This window comes from Thalassophryne amazonica, chromosome 16 (assembly GCF_902500255.1).
Source record: "Thalassophryne amazonica chromosome 16, fThaAma1.1, whole genome shotgun sequence".
NCBI classification, from domain to species: Eukaryota; Metazoa; Chordata; class Actinopteri; order Batrachoidiformes; family Batrachoididae; genus Thalassophryne; species Thalassophryne amazonica.
This window is the reverse complement of record NC_047118.1, coordinates 34,370,095-34,387,378: the sequence shown is the minus strand read 5'-3', so window position 1 is coordinate 34,387,378 and position 17,284 is coordinate 34,370,095. Positions and strand designations below refer to the sequence as shown.

Below are 17,284 nucleotides of genomic sequence, written 5' to 3'. Positions count from 1 at the left end.
TAGTTGTAAAACAGCTAACTGATCACCTGCAGAGGAATGGTCTATTTGAAGAGGTTCAGTCAGGTTTTAGAATTCATCATAGTACAGAAACAGCATTAGTGAAGGTTACAAATGATCTTCTTATGGCTTTGGACAGTGGACTTATCTCTGTGCTTGTTCTGTTGGACCTCAGTGCTGCTTTTGATACTGTTGACCATAAAATTTTATTACAGAGATTAGAGCATGTCATAGGTATTAAAGGCATTGCGCTGCGGTGGTTTGAATCATATTTGTCTAATAGATTACAGTTTGTTCATGTAAATGGGGAATCTTCTTCACAGACTAAAGTTAATTATGGAGTTCCACAAGGTTCTGTGCTAGGACCAATTTTATTCACTTTATACATGCTTCCCTTAGGCAGTATTATTAGACGGTATTGCTTAAATTTTCATTGTTACGCAGATGATACCCAGCTTTATCTATCCATGAAGCCAGAGGACACACACCAATTAGCTAAACTGCAGGATTGTCTTACAGACATAAAGACATGGATGACCTCTAATTTCCTGCTTTTAAACTCAGATAAAACTGAAGTTATTGTACTTGGCCCCACAAATCTTAGAAGCATGGTGTCTAACCAGATCTTTACTCTGGATGGCATTTCCCTGACCTCTAGTAATACTGTGAGAAATCTTGGAGTCATTTTTGATCAGGATATGTCATTCAAAGCGCATATTAAACAAATATGTAGGACTGCCTTTTTGCATTTACGCAATATCTCTAAAATCAGAAAGGTCTTGTCTCAGAGTGATGCTGAAAGACTAATTCATGCATTTATTTCCTCTAGGCTGGACTATTGTAATTCTTTATTATCAGGTTGTCCTAAAAGTTCCCTAAAAAGCCTTCAGTTAATTCAAAATGCTGCAGCTAGAGTACTGACGGGGACTAGCAGGAGAGAGCATATCTCACCCGTGTTGGCCTCTCTTCATTGGCTTCCTGTTAATTCTAGAATAGAATTTAAAATTCTTCTTCTTACTTATAAGGTTTTGAATAATCAGGTCCCATCTTATCTTAGGGACCTCGTAGTACCATATCACCCTAATAGAGCGCTTCGCTCTCAGACTGCAGGCTTACTTGTAGTTCCTAGGGTTTGTAAGAGTAGAATGGGAGGCAGAGCCTTCAGCTTTCAGGCTCCTCTCCTGTGGAACCAGCTCCCAATTCAGATCAGGGAGACAGATACCCTCTCTACTTTTAAGATTAGGCTTAAAACTTTCCTTTTCGCTAAGGCTTATAGTTAGGGCTGGATCGGGTGACCCTGGACTATCCCTTGGTTATGCTGCTTTAGACGTAGACTGTGGGGGGGTTCCCATGATGCACTGTTTCTTTCTCTTTTTGCTCTGTATGCATCACTCCGCATTTAATCATTAGTGATCGATCTCTGCCCCCCTCCACAGCATGTCTTTTTCCTGGTTCTTTCCCTCAGCCCCAACCAGTCTCAGCAGAGGACTGCCCCTCCCTGAGCCTGGTTCTGCTGGAGGTTTCTTCATGTTAAGAGGGAGTTTTTCCTTCCCACTGTTGCCAAGTGCTTGCTCACAGGGGGTCGTTTTGACCGTTGGGGTTTTTCATAATTATTGTATGGCCTTGCCTTACAATATAAAGCGCCTTGGGGCGACTGTTTGTTGTGATTTGGCGCTATATAAAAAAAAAAAGTTGATTGATTGATTGAAAGGTCAATTTCAGTTTGTACAGGAGTCAAAAGTTAAATTTCCTCCAATTTTGGTAAAAAGTGGTGCAAATTATTGGTTGAATGAATAGGATTAATAAAAGGAATAGTTTTGACTGTGTTGAATGCTTGGTTTGCAAAGTAAAGATCAAACAACATTGATGAACATTGGATTCTGTGGCATATGACATATGTTACCCTGTAACATGACAACTGAGTATGACACATGGTGCAAACTATTCCTTTTTAAAACCCTATTAACTCAAACAATAATTTGTATCACATTTTACAAAAACTGGAACAACTTTAACTTTTGACCCCTGTACAAACTGAAATTGACAAACTGAAATTTCGTTGCACTTGTTGTAATGACAATAAATCTATCTACTATCTAAACTGAAACTGACATTTGTCACCATTCTTGCTGTTTTTAACCCCATAACTTCATAGCATTCCGTCAGACAGTACACACTATGCCTTTTTGGAATCCATCCATCCATCCATTTTCTTCCGCTTCATCCGAGGTCGGGTCGTGGGGGCACCAGCTCAAGCAAAGCCGCCCAGACCTCCCGATCCACACACACCTCCCCCAGCTCCTCCGGGGGAACCCTGAGGCATTCCCAAGCCAGCTGTGAGACATAGTCCCTCCAGCATGTCCTGGGTCTTCTCCAGGGCCTTCTCCTGATGGGACATGCCCGCAACACCTCTCCAGGGAGGAGTCCAGGAGGCATCCAAAAAAGATGCCTGAGCCACCTCAGTTGGCTCCTTTCGACGTGGAGGAGCCAGGGGACGGGTCAGACTAAGGGCAGTTCAGAAGCTCCCATGACCAGTATAATATCAAGGACCGAGACGTCGCCCGGTATGGCCCCACCCTGGTGCCAGGCCTGGGGATGGGGCTCACGCGCAAGCACCTGGTGGTCGGGCCTTAGCTCACGGGGCCCGGCCGGGCCCAGCCCGAAAAAGCGACGTGGGCCCGCCCTCCTGTGGGTTCACCACCTGCAGAGGGGGCCATGGGGATCGGGTGCAGAGAGGACTGGGTGGCGGTTGAGGGCGGGTGGCCCGGGACGTGGAATGTCACCTTGTTGGAATATTTAGTTTTATCGATCATTGGCCCATATCTGGCTGCCATATTGGATTTTCAAGTGGTCAGCACTTTTTTTCCTCAAACACTGATTTATGAAGAACATTCATGCCAAATCTGATGCTTGTATCGACAAGTGAACATTTCTGGCTAAAAGTCATACTTATCTGCTCCATCATACCTATCCGGTATGGAAATTAGATTTTTAGTCTGCATGGTTGTATATATGGATGATGTTTTTACTGTACCTAAAAAAAAAAAACACATTACTTATTAACAATAATATTAATGACTATTTACTGTATATACCACTTTTCCAAGAATCAAAGCACTAAACAATATAAACTTGAGTAATAAAAGAATAAATGTCCATAATTAAAAAGTAAACTACAACAATGCAAAAAATTCAAAATTAAAGAGCTGATAATACAGAAAAAAATGTGTGACGTATACTCGAGTGCGACTTTTCGAGTTTTTTTTTTTTTTTTTTTTAAAGGTGTGACTTATACTCTTTTTTTTCCTTAAGAACATGCACTGATGTAATTATGCACCTTCTTGCATACTTGTAGAAAAAAAACCTTTTTTAATCTGAAGAGTTCTTTCACACTAATAGGGCACTGCAGTCTCATTTGAACCCTGCATAATATCGCAGGACTTCACCACTTATGGGGATCTCCGCTCCCATTGGGCAATATATACGCAGTATAACTTCACATTGGAAAAATGGTGTACTGTTTTGTTTTCGGCTGCAATCACCACAGCAGTTGCGAAAAGTGTTTTTTTTTTTTGGTTCCCAGTGGAGATCAGACGAGGCAAATGGGAAACGTCATGTCGGTAAGTGTTAGCCTACACAGCTTGCCCGCAAAACCGCCTCCACGTTTGTGCTTCGGTTCATAAACAAACCGCAACACATGTCCACTTTCCATCACATCGTCACTTTTTCTGTGCATTTTTCACTTTGATTGTGTGTAATTTTCCCAAAAACTCAGAGAAAATGTCATTTTCTGCAGAATTAGAGAAATTACATCATACGAGGTCTATTAGAAAAGTATCCGACCTTATTATTTTTTTCAAAAACCATATGGATTTGAATCACGTGTGATTGCGTCAGACAAGCTTGAACCCTCGTGCGCATGCGTGAGTTTTTCCACGCCTGTCAGTTGCATCATTCACCTGTGAGCAGGCTTTGAGTGAGGAGTGGTCCATTCCCCTTGTTGGATTTTCATTGTCAGGAAATGGCGGAATGATTTGGGCTTTTTTTTCCATCAGAATTTTTTCAGAAACTGTTAGAGACTGGCAGCTGGAAACCATTAGAAAAATTTATCTGGCTTTCTGTGAAAATGTTACAGGCTTTGTAGAGAATAAGGAGTGTTACTGTCGCTTTAAGGACGGCCCCCAGCGGATGTGGGGCGCGCCGCGCTCCGAAGCCGCCATCGACAGGCTGAACGACCATTTCATTTGTAAACGGATGGCTGTCTGGATCCGTGACCATCGTGTGCCATTTCTCTGGTTATCACAAGAGCTGGACATCAACCATTTTCCGGCAGATTTCACTTTTAACAAGAGATTTTGTCATGGAAAGCCGAGCGGAGGCTTCGCGCATCACGATGGATTCGCTACTGGAGCGAGACAAAACCACCTCCATTTTGGTCTCACAGGACAGCTTTGAGATGGCATTCAGACAGCTGTCGGTGGTTTTTCCATCGAGTAATTATCCGAGAAACTGTGGATCTGCACATGCCAGAACATGTCCCGTGAGGCTTCATCATGGCATTGCTATGCGCCATGCGACACAGCCGCGATGCGCGAAGCCTCCGCTCCTCTTTTCATGACAAAAACTCCTGTAACAGTGGAATGTGCCGTTCATTTCCAAATTGGACGCTGTGTTTTATCCGGGACGTCATCTGACTAGCACAGGAATTGTGAAAAGACGTTTACATCAGCACTTTTTCGGCACATTGAGACAGACGTGCGGAGGAATTCCATGCGTTGCGGCGGTGCCGCGTGGTGCACAGCAACGCCATGATGATGGTCTTGTTCACGAGTGAGGGGACGATGGAACATGAGATTGGCCGGAGAATCGGCGCAGCAGGGGCAGTATTGCATTCACTCTACCGTACTGTTGTGACGAAAAGGGAGCTGAGCCAAAAGGTGAAGCTCTCGATCTACTGGTCAGCCTTCGCTCCTACTCTCACCTATAGTCATGAATGTTGGGTCATGACCGAAAGAACTAGATTGCAGGTACAAACGGCCGAAATGGGCTTCCTCAGGAGGGTGGCTGGTGTCTCCCTTAGAGATAGGGTGAGAAGTTCAGTCATCCGTGGGAGGCTCAGAGTAGAGTCGCTGCTCCTTTGTGTTGAAAGGAGCCAGCTGAGGTGGTTCGGGCATCTGGTAAGGATGCCTCCTGGGCGCCTCCCAAGGGAGGTGTTCCAGGCACGTCCATCTGGGAGGAGACCCAGGGGAAGACCCAGGACTAGGTGGAGAGATTATATTTCCACACTGGCCTGGGAACACCTTGGGATCCCCCAGTCAGGGGTGGTCAATGTGGCACAGGAAGGGGAAGTCTGGGGTGATGAGTGAATATATGAGGTCTGTGATAAAAAAAGCGGTCCTTTTTATTTTTTTCAAAAAATAAATGGATTTGATTCATATGTTTTTACGTCAGACAAGCTTGAACCCTCGTGCGCATGCGTGAGTTTTGTCATGCCTGTCGGTGACGTCATTCGCCCGTGGGTAGGCTTTGAGTGAGGTGTGGACTCCCCCTCTCGTCGGAATCTCTTTGTCTGAGACGCTGCAGGGAGACGGCGCGCGTTGCTTTATCAAATTTTTTCAGGACCGGTGAGGGATATCCGTGTGGACACTATTCGAGAAATTCAGCTGGTTTTCGGTGTAAAGTTTAACGGCTGATGAGAGATTGTGGAGTTTCTTTTGCTTTAAGCACAGCCCACAAAGCAGATCGGCACGGTGCGGTCGAAGGTGGTGTCCGTCTGGCGGTTTCGAGCTGAAAACATCCTAATTTAAAACTCTGTTCACCCAGGACGTCGTCAGACAACAGAGAAGTTTCAGAAGAGGCCGGCATGAGGAGTTTACCCGGACATTCCACTGTTAAAGGAGATTTTGTAATAAAAGAACGTGCGGACGAATTTGCCGAGTTGGGTCTGTGACGACGCCCCAAATCCGTTTGCGCCGCCACAGGAAAAACACCTCCGTGTTGAAAACCATTTGTAAAATTCAGGCGGCTTTTGATGGCTTTCAACAAGTGAGTATCTGAGAAATTGTTTAACAGCTGGGCATGTTCCAACTTGTCCGTTAAGGTTTCCAACGGAGGTGTTTTTCCTGTGGCGACCCCCCGCGGTCGGGTCCGGCCCGACATGCGAATCTGCCCGCACGTTCTTTCATTACAAAATCTCCTTTAACAGTGGAATGTCTGGATAAACTCCTGATCCCGAATTCTTCTGAAAGTTCTCTGTTATCTCACGACGTCTTGGGTCCATAGAGCCTGAAATTAGGAAGTTTTCAGCTTGAAAATGCGAGACGATGCCGCCTCGGAGCGCAGAAAAAGTTTTTATCAAACAAAGCAGCAGTCTCTGAGCCATTCCTAAACAATGAAAAAAACGACGAGAGGGTGGGCCACTCCTCACTCAAAGACTGCCCACAGGCGAATGACGTAACCGACAGGCGTGAAAAAACTCTTGCATGCCCACGAGGGTTCAAGCATGTCTGATGTAATCACACGTGATTCAAATCCATATGGTTTTTGAAAAAAATAACAAGGTCCGTTACTTTTCTCACAGACCTCGTATATATATATATATATATATATATATATATATATATATATATATATATATATATATATATATATATATATATATATATATGTGTGTGTGTGTGTGTGTGTGTATGTGTGTGTGTGAATAAATACCAAATTAGACTTTTCTCTTGTGCAGTGAATTGAATGAATTTCACCACACTGGCTGATTGAAAACATTGAATTATGGATTTATTTAGAGTTGCTTTGTTTGATTAAATCTTATAATAATGTGATTATTAGGAAATCTTGGCTAAATAAGGCAGATTAGTGTCTTGTTGTGGCACCGTGAAGCAAAGCTACATTCATCTGTAATTTTGTAAACATGTTACATATTCAGTCCCACAGCAAGAAGAAAAACTTTCCAGAGGGCATTTATAATTACAGAGTCAAATAGGTCACAATAACTGCAGTCACAGAAGCCATAGCTCTTAAATAACTGTACACTAGCCAGCTTTGCTACTACACGAGACAAACGCAATGTGTCACAGTAGAAAACGACACGAAAACTACAATATTGCACTTGATTTACATTATAAGCAAATATGAGTGTAGACAATCTGTGTTTGGAACAATATGCCACGTAAATGTGTACGCACTAGTGCACACAGCTGTTTCTCTGCATCGTGTTTTACATGACTGAGCAGCTGAAGCCACAGCAGTCCTTCAGCAATCTCAGTCCGGTTTTAGTGACGAAAGGTGTCGACGTTTGCTGGGATTTGGACTCTACCTTTTGATCCCGCGAAGCACCTGGTGACAAAGAAAAAGCCGCCATAAGCTATAACTCATCGTTGCATGTCCCGGTGTCGCTGACCGAACGGTCCCCCTAAAAATCGATCCACCCTGGCTTCACTGTGCATGCGTCATTTCGGAGCACAGCAGTGTTTTGCAGATTATCACCTCATTTCTGCTTCAAACTGCACTCCAGTCATCATCTATCTCAGTGACAGATATCTGAAACTTTAGTACAACAATCATTTGCACATAAATTCAGCATTATTTCATTGTAAAAGACAGAGGAAGTGATCAGAGCGCTGCAGCCAGAGGAGCTGCTTCTGCTGCGTTCACTGTGCATCAGTCATTTCAAAGCGTCAGCAGCAACTCACCGATTATCTCCTCATTTCTGCTTAAAACGACCTCGTTTCTGCTTTAAACTGACTTTAGAATGATTTAAGAGGTTTTACCTTGTCATCTGATGGTTAATCATCACATTATTCCCTTTGATTGCTTTGGGTGAACAGACTCAGTCTCAGACGAGCTGCTGTGGTCTCAAATGACGCATGAGCAGTGAAGGCAGGGCAGACCAATTTGTAGTGGGGGACCGTTTGGTCTGAAACACCGGTTTAACAGTAGTCTGAGAGCATCGTACTAATATACTCACTTTTTTTACCCAAACTCTTCGGAAATTTGGACTCCAAGAAGGTGGCCATTTCTCTGTCTTCCTCTCGTTCCCTGTGGTGGAGGTCAAGCACAATTACTATAAATAATGCAGTTAATCAACTGACTGAACTTGGGAAGCAGGGGTGTGTAGAGTTTTAGTTTTTGTCCATGTTTTCTTCCCTTCTGCGTCTAATGGGCTCATCAGATGGTATATATCGTCTCATTTTGTTAGGTCATTTTGTTGAGTTGACGTTTGATTTTTGTTAGGAGCATTTTGGAGTAGAGTAATGTTTATTTGACCTTTTTAACTGCCTGGTCAGGTATTACTTTGTTTGTTTCTGTCCATTTCTATTTTTGGTATAGTTCAGTAAAATAAAGCCCATTAAAAAAAAGGAAACTTGTGTCCTTTTGTCCTTTGACTGTTTGGTCATTAACAACAGTTAAGAACTAAATAACGACAGTGTCCAAATACATATGGACCTAACAGTATGTTTTTTTGTCCTTCTCAAATAATTTGTTGTTCAGTCCTACCACAGGAAGATAATTAAGTAGACACAAAAACAGTTATCACTCTATTGTGTGCCTTTTTAAGCACCAAGGGTAATTTTTCATGTGGCAGAACAAAGAGGCCGACAGCGCGTCAGACGGAGTGGCATCAATAAATGATTGTTACTCTGAGCGGTAAGGATTGAAACCGCCTGTAATTTTATAAAACCTTTATGTTGAAAGTGAAAATGTGTGAGTTGATCAGTGAGGTGATAAACTCACCTCAGCCTCTCAAACTCCACATCGTCCACTAAAAAATCTCTGGTCTCCACCAGCTTGTTGATCTGTCGTAGCAGCTCCTCCTCTCGGTCCTTGTCCTCCTTCGATTTGTCTTTTTCTAGTAAAGTGTTACATCGCAAGTGTTATGTTAAGTGCAATCATCACTGTTGGACTGAGATATTACTTTTAGCACTCATTACTATCGTTAGTATGATTGTTGCTGCTTGGTGGGTATTTAAAATGAATTTTTATGTTATTCTGCTGTATTTATAATATTATTTCAACAGACAGGATTTAAACAGGTCTTTTACATAAATGAAAATCAGGTGAAACAAGCCAAACAGATAAAATTCTGAGGGAGATGAATATAAAAGGCACATTTGCAAGCCAAAGTTGTGTGGTTATACTGGAACTGCAAAAAGGTGATTTTTTTTTTCCTTTCTGTTTTGCTCACCTGGAATTGAGACGAGTTTCTGAAGTTCTTTCTTCAGTCGTGTGATTTCTTTGCAGAGCTGGATATCATCCATCCTGTGCAACAAAACAAAACAGTTCCTCAGAGCATCAAGATGCAAGATCTGTTTTGATGAGATTTTGTGAAGCACTTTTGATGTTCATATAAAAAAAAAATGCCTGAAATTATTTCTTTAAATCAGCTCATAAAGTATGTGTAAATAAAATATTTGATTCTCTTTGAAACATAAAACTAATTCTCAGTACAAAACCCACATTACTACAAAGTGCTGCTGTACTAACATACGGTGCATCCAGAAAGTATTCACTGAGATCCACCAGGATTCTTCCTAGAGCTGGCCGCTCTTCTAAACTGAGCGATCAGGAAAGAAGGGCCTTAGATAGAAAGGTGACCAAGAACCCGATGGTCACTCTGTCAGAGCTCCAGCATTCCTCTGTGGAGAGAGGAGAACCTTCCAGAAGGACAACCATCTCTGCAGCAATCCACCAATCAGGCCTGTATGGTAGAGTGGCCAGACGGAAGCCACTCCTTAGTAAAAGGCACATGGCAGCCCACTTGGAGTTTGCCAAAAGACACCTGAAGGACTCTCAGACCATGAGAAACAAAATTCTCTGGTCTGAGGAGACAAAGATGGAACTCTCTTTGGCGTGAATGCCAGGCATCATGTTTGGTGGAAACCAGACATCCCTACAGTGAAGCATGGTGGTGACAGCATCATGCTGTGGGGATGTTTTTCACCAGCAGGAACTGGGAGACTAGTCAGGATTGAGGGAAAGTTGAATGCAGCAAAGTACAGCGACATCCTGGATGAAAACCTGCTCCAGAGCGCTTTTATCCTCAGACTGGGGCAACTGTTCATCTTTCAGCAGGACAATGAGCCTAAGCACACAGCCAAGATATCAAAGAAGTGGCTTCAGGACGACTCTGTGAATGTCCTTGAGTGGCCCAGCCAGAACCCAAACCTGAATCCGATTGAACATCTCTGCAGAGATCTGAAAATGGGTGTGGACCAATGGTCCCCATCCAACCTGATGGAGCTTGAGAGGTGCTGCAAAGAGGAATAGGCAAAACTGCCCAAAGATAAGTGCACCAAGCGTGTGGCATCATATTCAAGAAGATTTGAGGCTGTAATTACTGCCAAAGGTGCTTCAACAAAGTATTGAACACATGGCGTGAATACGTATGTGCATGTGATTTCTTATCTTTTATTTTTATTTTTCATAAACATCTTTCATGTTGTCATTATGGGGTGGTGCGAGTAGAATTTTGATGGAAAAAAAAATTAATTTCTTCCAGTTTGGAATAAGGTCGTAACATAATAAAATGTGGAAAAAGTGAAGTGCTGTGAATACTTTCCGGATACACTATAAACTCAAGATGATGTATTTTAACAGATTTTTCTGGTGCGAGTTTACTGGTGGATATTTTTTAATTATTTATTTTTGTGTTATAGATCTATCAAGATCAGTTGAAACACATTAAGAAGGAATATGGTGCTGCACTTGAGATAACTCAAATCTCTAAAGGTTCCTCCCTGCTTTGAGAAGTGCAGTTGATTAACACAGAGCTTGTACAGGTAAAGTCAGGCAAGTATGTGTATAATCCGACTTCCAAGCAACAGCTGTGATGGTTTCACACAGAACAGTACAACATAAGAATGCCAAAACTATGAAGGAATGATAACACTTTGCATCCAGTCATTTTTTCTGTACCTCACTGAAATAAAGATTTATATATCCATCCATCCATCCATCCATTTTCTTCCGCTTTATCCGGAGTCGGGTCGCGGGGGCAGCAGCTCAAGCAAAGCCGCCCAGACCTCCTGATCCACACACACCTCCCCCAGCTCCTCTGGGGGAACCCCAAGGCGTTCCCAAGCCAGCCGAGAAATGTAGTCCCTCCAGCGTGTCCTGGGTCTTCCCCGGGGCCTCCTCCCAGTGGGACGTGCCCGGAACACCTCTCCAGCGAGGCGTCCAGGGGGCATCTGGAAAAGATGCCCGAGCCACCTCAACTGACTCCTTTCGACATGGAGGAGCAGCGGCTCGACTCCGAGCTCCTCCCAAGTGACCGAGCTCCTCACCCTATCTCTAAGGGAGCGCCCAGCCACCCTGCGGAGGAAACTCATCTCGGCCGCTTGTACTCGCGATCTCGTTCTTTCGGTCATAAGCCAAATCTCATGACCATAGGTGAGGATCGGAATGTAGATTGATCGGTAAATCGAGAGCTTTGCCCCCCTACTCAGCTCTCTCTTCACCACGACTTTCCGATACAGCGACCGCATCACTGCAGATGCTGCACCGATCCGTCTATCGATCTCACGCTCCATCCATCCCTCACTTGTGAACAGGACCCCGAGATACTTAAACTCCTCAACTTGAGGCAAGGACACGCCACCGACCTGAAGAGGGCAAAGCACCTTTTTCCGGTCGAGAACCATGGCCTCGGATTTGGAGGTGCTGATTTATATTAGATTTATATAATGTAAAATAAACGTATTTTTCACTCACCAAAATATTACTAGTTAACTATCTATCAGCACATACTATAGATATAATATATGGGTAGGATGGTCTGGATACAGTGAGAAACATGAGTCTGATAAGGTTCAGAGCATGTGCAGAAGAGGAATGTAGGGTATATCTGGAGAAGGATGCTGAGGATGGAACTGCCTGTCAATACGAGAAGAAGAAGAGGTTTATGGATGTGGTGAGGGAAGATATGCAGGTATCTGATGTGACAGAGGCAGATGCAGAGGACAAGGTGAGATGGAGATGTATGATCTGCTGTTGTGACCCCTAATGGCAGCAGCCTAGAAAACAAACATGGATATAGTGCTGTGCAATGGATTGGTCACCTATCTGGGGTTTATCCTGCCTCTTGCCCAATGACTGCTGGCATAACCCCAAGTAACCCTTAATTGGAATAAGTGGTTTTGGGAAGTGAATGAATAATTGACTAATTTCCCTGCACCGGTTCTATAAAAGGGAACCAGGTTACTGTAAACAAACAACACAGGTGGACATGCTCGTACAGTCACTCAAATACATTACACACAAACTGTCCAGACAAGGTCTTCGAGAACAGAAAAAAATTAAGTCAGTGATGCAAACAAAGATGGTGTTTTGTGCGTCACTGATGTAGATTCTGCATGATGGTGGGAAAGCAATTTCCATTTTATTTTGTATACGACATTATGAAATTACAGGAGCTATCCAATGGAAACAATGTGTTGGTCTTCTTTAGTTTTGAGCTCAGATGTCACCTCGCTGCCTTCTGTGATTAAATCACACCTGACTGTATCAAATCTCATTTCCCCCTCTGACTGAAATGAAATTTCAGAACATCACGATTCAGGCGCGTGTGGGTCAGAGCTTCTGTTGCAGTGACGACAAGAGGAGGAAAATAATAATGACAGAAAAGGGTGTACTCTGAGCTGTTCATCTGGCAAAATTTATTAATTTATTTCAATTCACGTCAGCAGTTTATGATGCAGAGTGACTCCATCCAAAGAATTATTCACAGTTTGTGGGTAAAAGATGTCTCGGTCAGATGGACATATTTATTATTCTCTGCTAGTTTTTCCCTGTTTGATAAAATGTTAATGTGCTTGTTTCCAGAGCAAAAGGTCCCCAGTTCAAGACCACCCCTTGGAGGTGATGGAACGGGACAGGCGATGGTCTCGTGGTTAAGCGTTGGGCTTGAGACCAGAGGATCCTCAGTTCAAATCCCAGCCTGACGGGAAAATCACTAAGGGCCCTTGGGCAAGGTCCTTAATCCCCAAGTTGCTCCCGGTGTGTAGTGAGCACCTTGTATGGCAGCACCCTGACATTGGGGTGAATGTGAGGCATTATTGTAAAGCACTTTGAGCGTCTCATGCAGATGGAAAAGTGCTCTATAAATGCAGTCCATTTACCATTTTTATGTGCAGTTGTATCAGGAAAGACATTCGGTGTAAAACCTGTGTCAAATCAACATACAGGTTCAAGACAGCAATGACACCCGCTGGACTGTATGACAGAGGTGGTGGCATGGATTTAAAAAAAAAAACAAACAAAAAAAAAAACAGGTGACAGTTTTTCCTTTGGAGTGATGAGGATGGACAGGATGAGGAGTGAGCACCTCAAGGGAACAGTGCAGGTAGACAAAATCACAGGTGAGACGGTTTTGGACCATCCAGAGGAGAAATTCAGGGTATATCAGGAGAAAGATGCTGAGGATGAATCAGTCAAAAGATTTTTTTTTTTAAATAAATAATGTCTCCCAGGGCAACACGGTGGCTTAGTGGTTAGCACTGTTGCCTCACAGCGAGAAGGTCATGGGTTTTATTCCCACCTGTGGCCTTTCTGTGTGGCGTTTGCATGTTCTCCCAGTATTTGCGTGGGTTCTCTCCGGGTGTTCTGGCTTCCTCCAACATGAAAAAACACACAGGTTAGGTGGACTGGAAACTTTAAATTGCCCGTAGGTGTGAGTACAGGTGTGGATGTGTTTGTTTGTCTATATGTGGTCCTGCGACAGACTGGCGCCCTGTCCAGGGTGTACCCCGCCTCACACTCTATGACTGCTGGGATAGGCTCCAGCCCCCCGCAACCCTTAATTGGACTAAGCGGTTGAAGATGAGTATGAGTAACGTCTCCTATTAATTTCCGCTTGATTTATTTCTAATTTCTATTTAGTCATACTTCAGCAAAACAACGGTCCAACCACCACGTCAGTTAAATTAAGGATAGTTGGAACTTGGCACAGGTATATATGCTCTCTGAGTGCCCTCTCGTATTTATGCTTAAGTTTGAAAATGACTCACATACCCCAAGCCTGTTTTTTTTTTCCTTAATTTGGAATTTGATTCATTTGAGTAGCCCACAATGAAACCCTAGATGTGTGAAAATTTTCAGCTCAGTCTGAGAGCCCCTGATGGATATGGAGGTCAGATTGTTGAAAACAGTTCCGTCTCCAACTGACAAACCACTCTGATCATTATAGAAGTGTGACCAGTTTAGAATATGGCTGATCTCAAAGGACGACCAAACCATGCTGACACTCTGCCTTGTGTGTTGTTTTCAAGTGAGGCAGAGCAATAAATTTTCAACCATGCTAGCGGACACAGACACATGGGACCGCTCACAATATGCTGCCTCCATGCTCTCCAACAGAGCGAGGGCAATATCTACTCAGCACGATCCCCAAAGTAAAAGTCTTTTTTTCTCTCATGTGATTTGTCTTCTGGCCACATTCTGCAGTGCTACTCACTGTTAGTTGCTGCTTGCCCACTCCCACCCTCACCTCATGTGTTAAAATAATGAGGCAGGTCAAGCAAGAAAAAAAAAAAAAAAAGGGAATCATTACAGATTTAAGAAGAAGGGACAAACAGAGGCATATTTCTGTATCTGAAAAGTGTGAGGACCAGAGGTGTCAAGTAACGAAGTACAAATACTTCATTACTGTACTTAAGTACACTTTTTAGGTATCTATACTTTACTCCATTACTTATTTTTCTGCCTACGTCTGACTTCTACTCATTACATTTTCACACAAGTATCTGTACTTTCTATTCCTTACATTTTTAAAACAAACAACCTCGTTACTCTTGGCTTCAGCGCTGGTGGATGTGCACTGAGGTGTCAGCGCACATCCACCAGTGCGGCTCCACCTGAAGCCCGAGGCGCCAGCGCAGTTCCACCGGCGCGGCTTCACCGAGGCCCGAGGCGCCAGCGCAGTACCACCGTCGCGGCTCCACCTGAAGCCCAAGGCACCAGCGCAGTTCCACCGGTGCGGCTTCACCTGAAGCCCGAGGCGTCAGTGCAGTACCACCGTCGCGGCTCCACCTGAAGCCCAAGGCACCAGCGCACATCCACCGGCGTGGCTCCACCTGAAGCCCGAGGCGTCAGTGCAGTACCACCGTCGCGGCTCCACCTGAAGCCCAAGGCACCAGCGCAGTTCCACCGGCGCGGCTTCACTGAGGCCCGAGGCGCCAGCGCACATCCACCGGCGCGGCTCCACCTGAAGCACGAGGCGTCAGTGCAGTTCCACCGGCGTGGCTTTACCGAGGTGCCAGCGTGGATTTATCTGACCATGGGTCCAAAGAAGGCACTGACGGCGGAGGAGGGAGACGATATCAATAAGTCCCTGGACTTTTTGTCTGAGGAAATCTCTGTTGTTAAAATGCAGCAGAAATCCATTATGGAGCTGGTGGAAGAAGTGAAGGCTCTCCGGATCCAGAATGCTGAGAAAGACCGGCGTCTGGTGCACCTGGAGAACCGTGTTGCGGAGTTGGAACAGTACACAAGGATGAATGACGTTATTATTACAGGAATTCATATTAAACCTCGATCCTACGCATGGGCGGTGTCAGAAGACAGCGGAGGGGAGGCCAGTGAGCAGGAGGCCAGCTTAGTGGAACAACAGGTGGCTGTCTTCCTGCAATCTAAAGGTATTCAAATGGACTGTAATAACATTGAAGCGGCCACCCCCTGCCCAGGAGAGAGGATGGAGACAAGCGAGCTGTTATAATGAGGTTTGTCAACAGAAAACATAAAATGGCATTGTTAAAACAGGGACGGAAACTCAAAGGAACAAACGTATTCATCAATGAACATCTGACCAAAAGAAACGCAGACATTGCCAGGAAAGCTCGTTTCTTAAAAAAGCAGGGAAAAATTCAACAGACATGGACATCCAACTGCAAAACATTCATCAAACTGAACGGAACACCAGAACAAGCGAAGGTTATGGTAATCAGGAACATCGAGGAACTGGACAAATACGATCAATAAGGTATGAGGACACAAACACATCACAACACCATGACACAGACCAGAGGAACCTATTCATCTACTACATCATCTACATCTGGAGACAAGAAGGATATAACTCACAAGATTGCTGATCATGGAAAACTAGAACTGAGAACATTTAAATACACAGACCACAATGTACTGGACTTGGAGCACGATATAGACCCGGACAATAATTTCTTCTCAAATATCAATGACAGTTGTTGCTATTATACAGATGAACAGTTTAATCGGATCATTAAAACGGATAACAAATTATCAATAATCCATTTCAACAGCAGACGTCTGTATGCAAACTTTAACAACATTAAAGAATATTTAAGTCAATTAAAAAAAATATTTAACATAATTGCTATATCAGAAACATGGATCAATGAAGATAAAGGAATGGATTTTGAACCAATCGAAGCAGTGGTTCGCAGATTGAAGCAATGCTTCGACCTATTGTTTCGTTTATTCTTTCTTTCTTTCGCTTAATTTTCCCCCGCTAAAACCCTAAAGAGCATACTTCGTTTTCAAATTGTAATATTTCTTAAATTTTTTTTGTTTATATATTAATAATCTAATGATTATTATATACAATTTCAGAGAAAGAGACAAAAAGAACCTGAATAGAAACACAACAGAAAATAAAATATAAAAGCAACTAACAATGAACATACATAAATACATACATACATACAGAAATAAATGTTTCCTGTGAACACCTAGTGACTCTTACACCTCCATTTAATCCCTGTTTTATTTAAGTTCAATGACAGTTTGTTTCGGTCAAACCATATTTTCAGTTTGTTAATTTCTTCAGTGATTTCCTCCAGAACTTTCTGCCAAACTAGAAAACTGCTGCATCCTAGTAAGAGCAGAATACTACTGGAATGAATTTGAATAAGGAAAGGTGTTTTGTTTTTTTTCCCTCACTAAATGGATGCTGCACTCACTCCAGTTTATTGTCTGGAATAGTCCCAGATTGCATTTCACAGCTTCTAGAATTGAAACATTTTCGTGCGGGTGGTGTTGGGGGGTAATTTTGGGTTTTGGGTCTTGGGCCACATGTAGAACGAATCAGTTTTTAAATTAAGCTTTCAATTCATATAGTGGCATCTACCTTTTTTTTTTTCTTTTTTTTTTAAAGGTTACTTTATACTTTTATACTTTAAGTAGGTTTTGGAGTACATACGAGGGCTGTCCGTAAAGTATAGGTCCTTTTTATTTTTTTCAAAAACTATATGGATTTCATTCATATGTTTTTACGTCAGACATGCATGAACCCTCGTGCGCATGC

General features: G+C 43.3%; 1 protein-coding gene across 1 annotated transcript in view; it reads right to left on the bottom strand.

Annotated features, from left to right (window-relative positions):
- Positions 1 to 7,016: 7,016 nt before the first annotated feature.
- The window catches only part of zgc:171844 (uncharacterized protein LOC100151763 homolog), a 35,416-nt gene continuing 25,148 nt past the window's right edge, over positions 7,017 to 17,284 (bottom strand). The window contains exons 3-6 of the mRNA XM_034190697.1: positions 9,194 to 9,267; positions 8,743 to 8,857; positions 7,976 to 8,046; positions 7,017 to 7,344 (exon numbers count right to left, since the gene is read on the bottom strand). Of these exons, the coding sequence (XP_034046588.1) occupies positions 7,226 to 7,344; positions 7,976 to 8,046; positions 8,743 to 8,857; positions 9,194 to 9,267 (379 nt within the window). The 3' untranslated portion in view covers positions 7,017 to 7,225. The remainder of the gene's footprint in view (positions 7,345 to 7,975; positions 8,047 to 8,742; positions 8,858 to 9,193; positions 9,268 to 17,284) is intronic.